Below are 12,514 nucleotides of genomic sequence, written 5' to 3' on the forward strand. Positions count from 1 at the left end.
ATTTTGGTAGTCCATGATGTATTCTATCTTTATAAAAGACCGGTTAATAAAACCGTTATAGAAATCACCCGACTAATATGAAAATTAGGGTTAACTGGTGAAGGCTACACCAGCCACACGGGTAGTCGGCTAGTGTTCCGGTAAGTTAATATAACTGATAAAATGAAAAAAAGCGTATGTTAATTACCTTAATTCTATTATCAGCTTGTATTATATAATGCATTCAGAATTAAGCATACTGTCTTACCGAATATCTAGAGCTGCTATTCCATACGCTGTTGTTGCCAAACATGAGACGGCGAACCGCATACGTCACGCTGCACACCTTCACCTGTCCTGTCGAAAGTTGTCCGCTGCACACGACGCTCCTCCCCGCAGGTTTTTTTTAGCTTCCAATAAAACCGAACTCTAGCTATCCACTTAAGAGGAATTCGACTCGTCCTGTGGCTACAAACATTGGAGAAATGTTGATGGTCCAAACAACCACAGGTACGTTTTCACCTCCGCTCTGTCCAACATGTACGAGGCGAACAGGTGTAGGGAAATACGTGCCAACTCGCCGGGTGATACTATATGGCCTGTATAGAGTAGAACTAACTAGCTTCCCGATCAAAATGTTTTCATCGCCTAGTACGACTCGGACCACGAAAGCGTAGTATCCGACCGTAAAACCATGGGCAATGTTTGAGGCCCCTGGCCCATACCAGCTCCAGGAGGTAGGTTGAGGACAGGATGTTAAGTTTCGGGGATTTCTTTCATTAATCACTAATACAATAGACGTGCAATAAATAAAAAGTGTTTTGTACAATAACTTAACAATTTGCCGGCATTGATCAAGCAACTTAATTCCGGTAGAGCTTTGATATTATGACCATTGGGAATGACGTTGACGCTGTGATCAGGCACGCCTAAAGCGATGTGACATATGTCGTCATTTTAAGGACACGTTTTGGCGTTTTGTAACTTACTTATTCTCACGAAGTCATCCAAGGGACACATATTGACTTTTGAATTGTTAAGAAGTTGTCTTTCAGGTGTGCTGCTATTTCTCTTTGGTTGTTGTGTCCACACGGGGCGATGGGAGTGTGACGTCACACACCTTAACTTGTCAAACAACCCCGGCCTTCCTCCTGTTTATTTCTTTGGTCTGAACGAAAAGTTTGATCGGAAATTGAAGTTAGTTGGTAACATTGATTATATTTGATATTGATTGAACATTTTATTTCATTTTTGTACTTTGTTACAATGGACACCCAATGGCGCCTTCTTACAAGGTGAATTGTTGGAGTTGGTATCTTGGCAGTATTATGCTTGGCAACATGCTGGAGTAGTAAGCATGGTGTCCTTCCAGGTGATATTAAAGAGTTGTAACCATAGCAGCCTGTTTCTAGGCGATGTGGTGGGGTTGTAAAAATAGCAGCATTTTGTTAGGCGATGTACAGTTGTAACCATGACGGGTGGTTGCTAGGCGAAATGACAGCGGTGGCCGGGCCCTGGGAGGAGTTGATGGAGGGGGAAGACGACAGCTACCTGTCCGGCTCCACCATGACCCTTGACCTCCTGGACGATGAACCCCCTGCCTTACGTCACCCCGAGCCACGCCCCCTGACCCACTCCCAGCCAATCACCATCAGCCCTGCCAGGTAGGGTAACACACACACACACACACACACACACACACACACACACACACACACACACACACACACACACACACACACACACACACGCGCGCGCAATCATGATTTGATGCAATATGGAACTTATGTTTCACTTTCTCCATGATGCATTCTAGCTTTAATCTATTCTTCCCCTCTGACTTAAGATACGAAGAAAGTACAGGACATTAGTAGAAGTAGAAATGTGTGTGTGTGTGTGTGTGTGTCTCTCTCTCTCTCTCTCTCTCTCTCTCTCTCTCTCTCTCTCTCTCTCTCTCTCTCTCTCTCTCTCTCTCTCTCTCTCTCTCTCTACACTGATCATGTATACCGTCACTGATTTTCAGGGTGAAAGCTGATGAGGGCCGGTGGTCCTCCTCTTTGCCCTCCATACCCAATCCCTTCCCAGAGCTGTGTAGCCCTCCCCAATCCCCTGTGGTGATTGGCTCAGTCCCACCATCGGCAAGCGACAAACATGTACGTTTATTTATATTCTGTTGAGCGGGATGTCACTGTTAATATTACGCAGCAATAACATCAAATAAAACTTTTCTTCCATAGTGCCTTTGGGAAGAACAGCAATACAAAATGCCAAACAAGGGAAACTCCATGACAAGAATGGGTTTAAAATAATAGAATTACCTCAATGTGATTATTATTGAGGTAAATGTCGGTGCTATTGTAATTAATATCAGTACTATTGTAATATATCATTTTTTTAATTCGTTAACAGTTTTTATCTTATTTTTTTACAATTTATATTGATATCAGGATTAAGTATCAGTATTTATTTTTTGTATGTATATTTTTTATTTTACATAATGAACAACAAAGATAACAAACAGGAACAGCAACAAAAACAACAACAACAACAGCAAGAAAAACAAAAACAAAACAAAGACAAAAAACAAAACATGAATGAAAGTTCATGAATACATTCATGAGTCACCCCAACTACACACACACTCTCTCACACACACACACACACACACACACACACACACACACACACACACACACACACACACACACACACACACACACACACACACACACACACACACACACACACACACACACACACATTTTTCCCCCATTTTTTCCCCACACAGTATTTATAATAGTAACTGTATAATTATTAATATCTATATTTGTATCAATCACCATATAATTATGAATAACCACATTGATGTAATTATGAGTAACCGTATTAATAGCATTATCGATATAATATTATTGCGTACTTGACTCGACTGCAGTAGCGCGACATGTTGAGGTTTGATTGACATAAACATGTGCGTACATGCGTGTGTCAATCAAACCTCAACATGTACGCATACGCACGTACGCACACATGCACTCACGCTGTCTTCATTTTGGCTCACAACACGAGACTGGCATTGATTCAATCTGCAGCCCGAAGCACACAGTTGATTAAACTCGACAACAAATACACTGAGATGAACTCTTCAGTCTGATGCCTGAAGCACACGGTTGATTACAATCTCATACAAATGAAGTGAGTCCATTTAAGTCTTGTTATCCGGCACTGTGGCAGCTAAATATGGGACATGTGGTGAGGCGATACGGCTCGATAAAGAAGGCATGCATGAAGCCATCTGTGTGTTGCAGGTGTTATCATAGAATGGCTTTTGTTGGATTTCTCTGTCACAGTAGAAGGTCTACAGAAGCTGTCCAGCCTGATTATGAAGAGCAGAATGCTGTATTTACTTCTAGCATCTGTTCTCTCTCAGCTTGTGTATGGCTGTGTTCCCACCAAAGGAGGAGTTTCCCCTCCTGATAGACACTTTCAACACCCCCTCTGTAGCTACAACATTGGTTTCTTTCTCCAGTGTGCCGGTTTCAGGTCAGGTCAGTCTCTTTCCCTGAGTGGTGATTGGCTGCCATCAGTTCTGATGTCATACACCGTGTCTGACACCTGGCCCACCTCAGGGCATTGTGTTTGTGTCTTCAAGTGTACAAAAGGCTGCTGTTGACAGACTGACTCCGTAGCTTCTGATTCACATCTAGAACCAGTTAGTCGGTAGGCCGGAAAATCCCTCCCAGGCGGTCTTCCCTGTCTACCTGTTGTGTCTGGTTGCTGGTTGAGAGGATTCTCGGCCACATCACTACGCGTTGTTGACGGTTGAGGACGCCTGGAACCATCAAGGCATACCATGGCCATGAGTGATGGCCGCTCATTGTTCTGTTCACGTGTCATTCTGCGGAACCGTACCCTAGAAACACAGTGTTTCCCATCCACTACCGGAGTGTGACTGGGAGGTGTTGGGCTCAGTGCACTCGGGTCTTGTCTGGGTGGTTTAGTGAGGCTGTCACACAGGGCAGCCTAGGGGTTGATCTGAGGCCTCACAGTGAAGTTCCTGGATTTGTACATGGAGTTTACCGGCTGCTGTTGTTGGTTCCCTAATATTTGACTAAATGGACTCACTGTATGTGCTCTCCTCCTCAAGTTCGATCCTTGATTGTCCCAGCTCGGTCTCTTCACCTGTGGTTGTATAATCTCAGATCCAGCAGCCCTATTTTATAGCAGAAATTGTCGGGGGGTAACGGAAACCAAGAACTGCATGTTTCGTTAGAGATAATAAACAGAAGAAAGCACATTTGCGTGTGGATGAAAGGGTTTCTCCAGTGGAAAGATACTCTGTTGATTTAAAACCTTTACGGACCAGTTTTTACAGTTTATTGGCCGTTTATATGTTGCAGTTTTTCATTTGACTCTGTTGTACTTCCTGTAAATTGTTATGGAGTCACAAAGAATCCCGTCCTTATGATTCCATGATAACAATCACCTCATCTGTGTGTTTCTATGATGACAAGGAGAAAATTGGTTTCATTGGTTTACTCCCTTAGTTACTTCCTCATCAGAGGACTGTCAGAAAATACGGTTAGATTGGGCATAAAAGACAATATTTTTTCACCTACGTATGACATACTGCTAATCAAATCTGTAGGAAGTGATATAGGTTAACGATGATATTTAAAGAAACTGCAGTATGAAATGGTATCACACAACAATTAGGTAGTTCAAAATAATGGTCTTCAGTCTTATAAAGCCAATCTTTTTATAGATATGTATCGATGTATATAGATATAAAAAAGCATAGAAAAAAATTATGATTTCTGCTGATAGTTAAAAATAAGTCTTCAGCCCTTTAAGTAAATCTTGATATGTATCTATGTATATAGATATAAAAAAGCATACCAGAAAAATGATTTCTTCTGATCAAGTTGATATAATGAATATTAATTTAAAGATGCAACATGAACAATCTGAGTATTATCATGAATGTATATCAGATAATATGGCATCTATCTCATGATTGCAGCTGATCAGGGTGTTTGGGGAGGACAGCTACAGCCGGTCTCTGTGGGTGTCTCGTGGGGCTACAGCCAAGGAGGTGTGCCATCTGCTGGTACAGACAGCTCACTGCAGCGACCAGGAGAGCTGGGCCCTCATCGAGTTCCACCCCTCACGCGGCCTTGGTAACAATGGAAGCCATCCCCATTACCCAACTCTGTGTGTGTGTGTGTGTGTGTGTGTGTGTGTGTGTGTGTGTGTGTGTGTGTGTGTGTGTGTGTGTGTGTGTGTGTGTGTGTGTGTGTGTGTGTGTGTGTGTGTGTGTGCACGTCTGACAAGTAATAACGGTTCTAATGAGTTTCTGAAAACCTGAAGATTTTAGAAAATATTTATTTGTTTTTGTGGCATTGCGGTCAAAATGATTTATCTTCCTCTTTGATCCTCTTTTATGACTATCTTTTAATATACAGTATATTTATGAGTTGTAGACTGATAGGGAAGTGGGCAGTGAGAGTGAGACTTCCACTAGGTTGAGACTTAACACTGAATACATTTCAGATATATTTCGTAATTTTGCGAAAGCAAATGAAAGCCACTTGCAGTGAGGTTAGGCTGCATACATGGAAGCAGATTTGGTGACCCAATGCACAATTGGAAGAATTATTTGAAGAAATAATTAAAATTAATATTTGACATAATCAGAGCAGCGAGTGTAGGGGCTTGGTGTAGCCCACAACGTTTGGGCTGGGAGTGGAACACCCTAATCAATAGAGAGTCCCCTGATGTACAATGTGAATCCTGTGTGATAATGTACCATGGAGTCTGTAGTGAGCCACTCTCCCTCTCATCTAGAGCGATGTCTGGAGGACCATGAGATGGTTCTGCAAGTCCAGACCTCCTGGTCCATCAAGACTGACGCCAAGCTGCTGTTCCGGAAGAACTACGCCAAGTACGAGTTCTTCAGAACCCCCACTGTGAGTCCTGGCACGTCCTGTTCTGTGGTCCCGGGTCTAGGACCAGGTGTTTATGCGTTAAATCTCTTTCTCTTCTGTTGTGTTGGAATGCACGTTTTTGCTTGTATTGACTTGTGGTGCTGTGTAAATACATGCATTTATTGGAATGATCCTTTGTAATACAAATATTTAGTCCTTTAGCAGAAGGTCTTATAGTACATACTTTTGGATGCATTCCCTTAGGAAGCAGGTAAGGCTTAGGGACATCCTGTTCTAGGATGGTTACAGTTAGACTGGTGAGAAGTTGTGCGGAGAAACCTCCTAGAATCTTTGGGAACCATGTCCGCCCAGTGCATTACTCTGTTCTGCATTCCATTATCCCACAAAGGTACCATTTAGAATGCATTTCTATTTAGTCGTGTTTCCCCAAGGCTTTGGACAGATTCCCCACCCAACTACCCAGTTGAATAAGATATTTTGCAACAATGCAATAGGAAGGAAGTGCCTACTTCCTCAACAACCCCCACACACACACAAACTCCACCAACCACACATGAATCATGATGAACTGTGTCAGTCCCCTGGCAGAACATTGTAGCGTGCTAACAAACAGCGTGTTTACACGCCATTGTCCCATGGTCTGCAGCTCTTCTTCCCAGAGGCCATGATCTCTGACAGCGCAGACGCCTCCCACGGCATCAAGTCCTCCGAACTCATCGAGGTAAACCCTTACTCCACCTGGTAAACCAATGGCATTCATCCCTTGACCTGGTTAACCAATAGCATTCATCCTACGACCTGGTTAACCAATAGGACTCTTCCTACGACATGGTTAACCCATAGAATTCATCGTACAACCTTGTTATCCAATAGCATTCATCCTACGACTTTGTTAACCAATAGCATTCATCATACATTCTACAAAACAATGTGCCTAGATTACATAATTATACATTTAATAGGGATTTTATTTTAGTTTATGTTAATCAGACAAAATATGGCAGATTATCGTCAACAAAAAGTTTATAGCCCTATAGCATCCATCCATGTAAGGAAACCTGCCTCGCGTGTTAAAGGAGACATATTATACCACCAGGTGTGAGTGTGATTAGCCTTACAAGCCGTTTCGAAAATCCGCCCCATATGACATCACTAGTGGGCGTGTCTACCTAGATCGGTGCTGGATAGCTCAGTCTAACAGCCTACCCAGTGGACTGAAGTCAACCTTGCTCATCTATGCAGCACAGAGCTAGGTGGACACGCCCCCTAGTGATGTCATATCGGGCAGATATTCAAAACGGCTTGTAAGGCTAACCACACTCACACCTGGTGGTGTAATATGTCCCCTTTAAGTGACGATGCCCCTCTCCCTCCTAGACCCTGCTGCGGTCGGGTTCGTGTCCGGAGATCCAGGGCTTCCTGCAGGTGAAGGAGCACAGCCGCCGCGCCTGGAAGAGGGTCTACTTCCTGCTGCGTCGCTCCGGCCTCTACTCCTCCACCAAGGGATCCTCCAAGGTCAGCTGACCTCTCTGTGTAGAGCTTCCCAGGGATGGCTGACGGCTGCCTCATGTTTTTAACCCGTGTGTGTGTGTGTGTGTGTGTGTGTGTGTGTGTGTGTGTGTGTGTGTGTGTGTGTGTGTGTGTGTGTGTGTGTGTGTGTGTGTGTGTGTGTGTGTGTGTGTGTGTGTGTGTGTGTGTGTGTGTGTCTAGGAGCCTCGCCACCTCCAGTGTGTAGCAGACCTGGGCCAGCTCAGTGTCTTCCAGGTGGTGAACGGTCGTCGGCTGTACGGAGCGCCCAGCAACTACACCTTTTGTATCAAGGTACACGCACGCACGCACGCACGCACGCACGCACGCACGCACGCACGCACGCACGCACGCACGCACGCACGCACGCACGCACAAATGCACACACCATACACACGCATGCATGCAGTCACTCACTCACTCGTAATTTCTGTACAACCTGTCTTTTCTATAGATCCTGTAGAGCTTAATATGAGTGGTTAATTGTGTGTGCGTCCGTGTGTGCGTGCCTGTGTGCCTGTGTGTCTGTGTGTATGTGTGCGCGCGCGCGCGTGTGTGTGTGTGTGTGTGTCTGTGTGTCGGTGTGTCTCCAGCCTGCCAGAGAGCCTGTGCACACTCGTGGTCTGAAGCTGCTCTGTGCCGAGACTGAAGAGGCTCGCACCTGCTGGACCTCCGCCTTCAGGCTCTTCAAGGTGTGACCTCATGACCCCTGAACCTATGACACCTTAGGTTCCACACACTGTCAAACCTAACGATGTTCTTTCTTTTCTGTGTTTGTGTGTGTGCGTCTGTCTGTCTATGTGTGTATGTGTGTGTGTGTATTGGGGGGATTCAGTATGGGAAACAGCTTCATTCTAACTTCCAGTTCTCAAAGTCAGCTGCTCAGTGGTCCAACGACCGGACAGAAACCAGACTGGTAAGAACCCATCATACACACTATATGTGCGCGCCATACCCAGTATATCCATTATACCAAGTATACCCAGTGAACACACTATACCCAGTATACAAACTATAACCAGTTTTTATACTGGTATAGTGCCCAGTATATGCCCACTATACTGAGGTATTCTGAGTGAGTATTGAGATAAGCCCAATATAGCCACTATACGCAGTATAAGCCCTCTAGATTGACCATTCCCATTATATCCCCACTATACCCACTTTACCCAGCATGCCCGGTATAAAACCACTATACATAGTATCCACAGTCCACACTATAGCTAGTTACACATTATAACTAGTTTACCGAAATGTACAGTATTTAATAGTTTGCGTGTGTGTGTTTGTGTGTGTGTTTGTGTGTGTGTGTGTTACAGAGGGGCTCCGACGCCAGCCTGGTTGCCATGGATTTCTCGGGCAGTGCGGGGCGAGTGATCAGCGCCAGCGAAGCCAAGAGTGTTGAGCGAGAGGAGGGGCAGAGCTGGAGGGTGAGAGACATCGACACATATAGACACTGAGGCATGGAGAGAGAGACAGAGACAGGCAGGCAGACAGGAGAGAAAAAGTACGATTTACATTCTTGTGTTTCATTTACGCTTTTTGTGCTTGCATTAAATATTTTTCGTATAAATTGTCATGTTTTTGTCGTGCAGATGTAATGGAAATTGATAGCAACCGTGAGTGGTTCAACACAGACAGGCTGTAACACAAGGTCTTCCCCTGTAACTTTCTCTGACCCAGAGAAGAGAAGCCCTCCTGGGCAACCTAGCCGGCCGGGCCCCAGGCCTCAGACCAGACTCTGGGGTTCCAGGGGCCGGCGGAGCCAGAGGGGCTGGAGGAACCAAAGGGACCTCAGCCAGCCAAGGGGCCCGGCCCTCTTGTGAGTGTTTTCATCAGCAACTACTGAAAATAACGGGCAATAACATGATTAAAGTTTGTATTGATGTGTGTGTGTGTGTGTGTGTGTGTGTGTGTGTGTGTGTGTGTGTGTGTGTGTGTGTGTGTGTGTGTGTGTGTGTGTGTGTGTGTGTGTGTGTGTGTGTGTGTGTGTGTGTGTGTGTGTGTGTGTGCAGCCATCCACAGGGGTCACCCATGGTTCCATGGGGGTGTCTCCAGAAGGGAGGCCGAAAGGCTGGTGGAGGAGCAGGGTCTGGTGGATGGGTGAGACCCCCCCCCCCCCTAACCCTCGGTCTTCACCATCCACCACACTCTCCGAACTGTATTTCTAGTTTTGGGACATTGGCTCTGTCCCAAATGTGAACTTACATTCACAAATCAGAAACCCCAAAACGCATGTTTTGTAAATTCAGCTAAATGTCCCCAATGGAATGCTTTCTATGTATATGTTAAGCATGGCCTGCTAGCATTGTAGCTGGTTAGCCTTAGAAACAACACCCTCTTGTTTATATTAATATATGTATGTTTCCGTGTTTGTGTGTGTGTGTGTGTGTGTGTCTCTCTCTAGTATGTTCCTGATCCGGGACAGTCAGCAGCAAGCCCTTTGCTTTGTTCTCTCTCTGTGTCACAAACTCAAGACGAAACACTACTTGGTCATACCGGTCAGTCCCAGCTCTATTATGAAATTATGTATATTCCTTATGAAGGTATATTCTATATACATTCTATATATTTGTGTGTAAGTGTGGGGGTAAATAAATATATATCTGTAATTTATATATTTATATTTAATAATCTATACATAATATTTATTTATATGTATGGAGTACTGTGTGAGTACTACAGTGTACTTATATTAGGTTAATTAATGTATATTGATATACTTCTCTATGTTTAACTCTAAAGTGTGAGGAAGGAGGCCGCCAGTACTACTCCATGGACGACGGGGTGACGGTCTTTGCTGACCTGCTGCAGCTGGTGGAGTTCCACCAGATCAACCGAGGAATCCTCCCCGTCTGCCTCAAACACCCCTGTGTGGGTGTAGCACTTTGACCTCTACCCCGCCCTCTAGCTTAACCTCCACCCTCTAGCACCACCTCCAGCCTGTCACACCACCTCCACCATCGGTTCCAAACCCAAGCTCCATCTCTGTCTTCACCACCACACCTCCACCCTCCAGCTCCACCTCCAGCATTGGTTCCAAACTCAATCTCCACCTATACTACCACCATCACACCTCCACCCTCTAGCTCCGCCTCTACTTCTAACCTTTAACTCCATTTCAACCTCCAACCTTTAGCTCCATCTCCAACCCAACCCCCACCCTCTAGCTCCAGCTCCACATTCACTCCACTGCCACCCCAATATTTACCAGAATCACTGTCACTATCTCCAGGGATATGTATAAATGTGTGTATATATGATCCTCTTCGACCAGAAACCTGGAACAGGAAGTAACCCAAACACTTTTTCTTTAATAAGAGATAATGGGATTGTATCAGGCAACGCCTAGTTTTTACCCTAATAATTATTCGGTTCCATTCCAATATAGGGCGGGCTTATAAAGTCTGGTTGCACAATATACAAATAATTTACATTTTTACACGAGATAAGAGCGTCTGGATTTTCGTTGTGACGAAAACGTAGACGTTAATGTTGGCCACCTGGTGTCGCTGTTGACTTAATTTAACCGTTTCTTGAAATTGTGAGAGATGCGCAATATTTCGCCGGTAGCGTATTTTAAATTATATATTTAATAAAACTGTCTAATTACTTACGTCTCTGTTGGTGGCTAACAGGTGTAGTCTAACAGCCTGTTGTTCTTTTGTTCGCACATTCTATGTGAATGCTGCATCCTTAATGTTTTTTAATTGGATTGGTCATTATCATTAGTTCTACGATGTTGGCATTAGTCGCAGATTTTCATCAAAGTTAATATGAAGGTTAACATTATTGTTTATTAAATACATTTTGGGTTTTGTTTCATGTTTACATTCCAATATTGGCTGAATAAATTATTTCAAATGTTAACATCGTTCTGATTATCTCATCAAAGCTTAAAGGACACAAAATAAAATATTTAGCATTTATGTATTTACGTGTTTACAATTCGCTTCTATCGATCTGTGTGTGTGTGTGTGTGTGTGTGTGTGTGTGTGTGTGTGTGTGTGTGTGTGTGTGTGTGTGTGTGTGTGTGTGTGTGTGTGTGTGTGTGTGTGTGTGTGTGTGTGTGTGTGTGTGTGTGTGTGTGTCTCCGGGAAAAAAAACTCTTAAATCGAGCCCCCTCAGCCCATCCCGGGTTGCCATGGTAACAACCCCCCAGGCAGGTAAAGTAGAGCTGGGACATCTTTCTTTCCTCTGAAACCAACTTCCTAACTTCCTCCCATGATGGAGAACCCAGAACACGGAGACACGCAAACACGCAGGACTGAATCGTGAACACACTGAACCTAACACGCACACACACTAAAGTCTAAAGGATATGATTCGGATTTTTTTATTTGATTTTTCCTGCCTGACACATTCCCCACCCCACCCCCTCACCCATACCCCCCCCTACATCTCCCCTCTCCCCTCCCATCCCTCCATCTCCTCTGTCTTCCTCCTCTCTCCAGCTCCTCCTTCCTTCACCTCCTCTCCCCTCCTCCGTCCATCCCTCGCCTCCTCTCCTCCTCCGTCCTCCTCCTCTCCACACCTCCTCCTCAACTCCCCCTCCTCCCCACCCCTTCCTCCCCGTCCTCCTCCTCCTCCTCCCTCCGTCTACCCACCTCCTGATCCATTCTCTCCTCCCACTCCTCCTCCTCAACCTCCTCCTCAAATCCTCCACTTTCGACCTCCTCCCCTTTCCCAACATCCCCCTACTCCTACTCCCCCCCCCCCCCCCCCCCCCCCCCCCCCACAGCTCCTCCTACTCCCCCCCCCCCCACCACCACCACCCAAACCCAACCCACACTCCCCTCTCCTCTTCTCCAAATAGTGCAGCAGATCTGTCGCCCTGTGATGTACGTGCCGTTGCATTGTGGGTCGGCAGCCTCCCTGGCATGCCCATCCATTTGAGTTCATCTCTCTCTCTCTCTCTCTCTCTCTCTCTCTCTCTCTCTCTCTCTCTCTCTCTCTCTCTCTCTCTCTCTCTCTCTCTCTCTCTCTCTGTGTCTTTCTCGCTCAGCCTGTCTGCTTATCTTTCCCCTTTCATCCTTAATCTCTCCCTTCCTTCTTCTCTC

At 45.3% G+C, this 12,514-nt stretch overlaps 1 protein-coding gene across 1 annotated transcript; it reads left to right on the forward strand.

Moving 5' to 3' along the window:
* Positions 1–59: 59 nt before the first annotated feature.
* grb7 (growth factor receptor bound protein 7) lies at positions 60–11,515 on the forward strand. The gene is made up of 15 exons (XM_060037125.1): positions 60–489; positions 1,469–1,643; positions 2,003–2,132; positions 5,003–5,159; positions 5,827–5,948; positions 6,574–6,648; positions 7,305–7,442; positions 7,638–7,748; positions 8,048–8,146; positions 8,290–8,370; positions 8,774–8,884; positions 9,138–9,276; positions 9,470–9,557; positions 9,862–9,955; positions 10,200–11,515. Exons 1-15 carry the CDS (start codon positions 465–467, stop codon positions 10,344–10,346), a joined length of 1,692 nt encoding a protein of 563 aa, XP_059893108.1. The 5' UTR covers positions 60–464; the 3' UTR covers positions 10,347–11,515.
* Positions 11,516–12,514: the final 999 nt, after the last annotated feature.

This window comes from Gadus macrocephalus, chromosome 18 (assembly GCF_031168955.1).
Source record: "Gadus macrocephalus chromosome 18, ASM3116895v1".
NCBI lineage: Eukaryota > Metazoa > Chordata > Actinopteri > Gadiformes > Gadidae > Gadus > Gadus macrocephalus.

Excerpts from the sequence above, each read along its gene's own strand:
- grb7 (XM_060037125.1), top strand. The coding sequence starts at position 465 with ATGTTGATGGTCCAAACAACCACAG. Across the intron at positions 1,644-2,002 it reads ATCACCATCAGCCCTGCCAG|GGTGAAAGCTGATGAGGGCC; the intron begins GTAGGGTAACAC and ends ACTGATTTTCAG. Across the intron at positions 9,277-9,469 it reads CCAAGGGGCCCGGCCCTCTT|CCATCCACAGGGGTCACCCA; the intron begins GTGAGTGTTTTC and ends GTGTGTGTGCAG.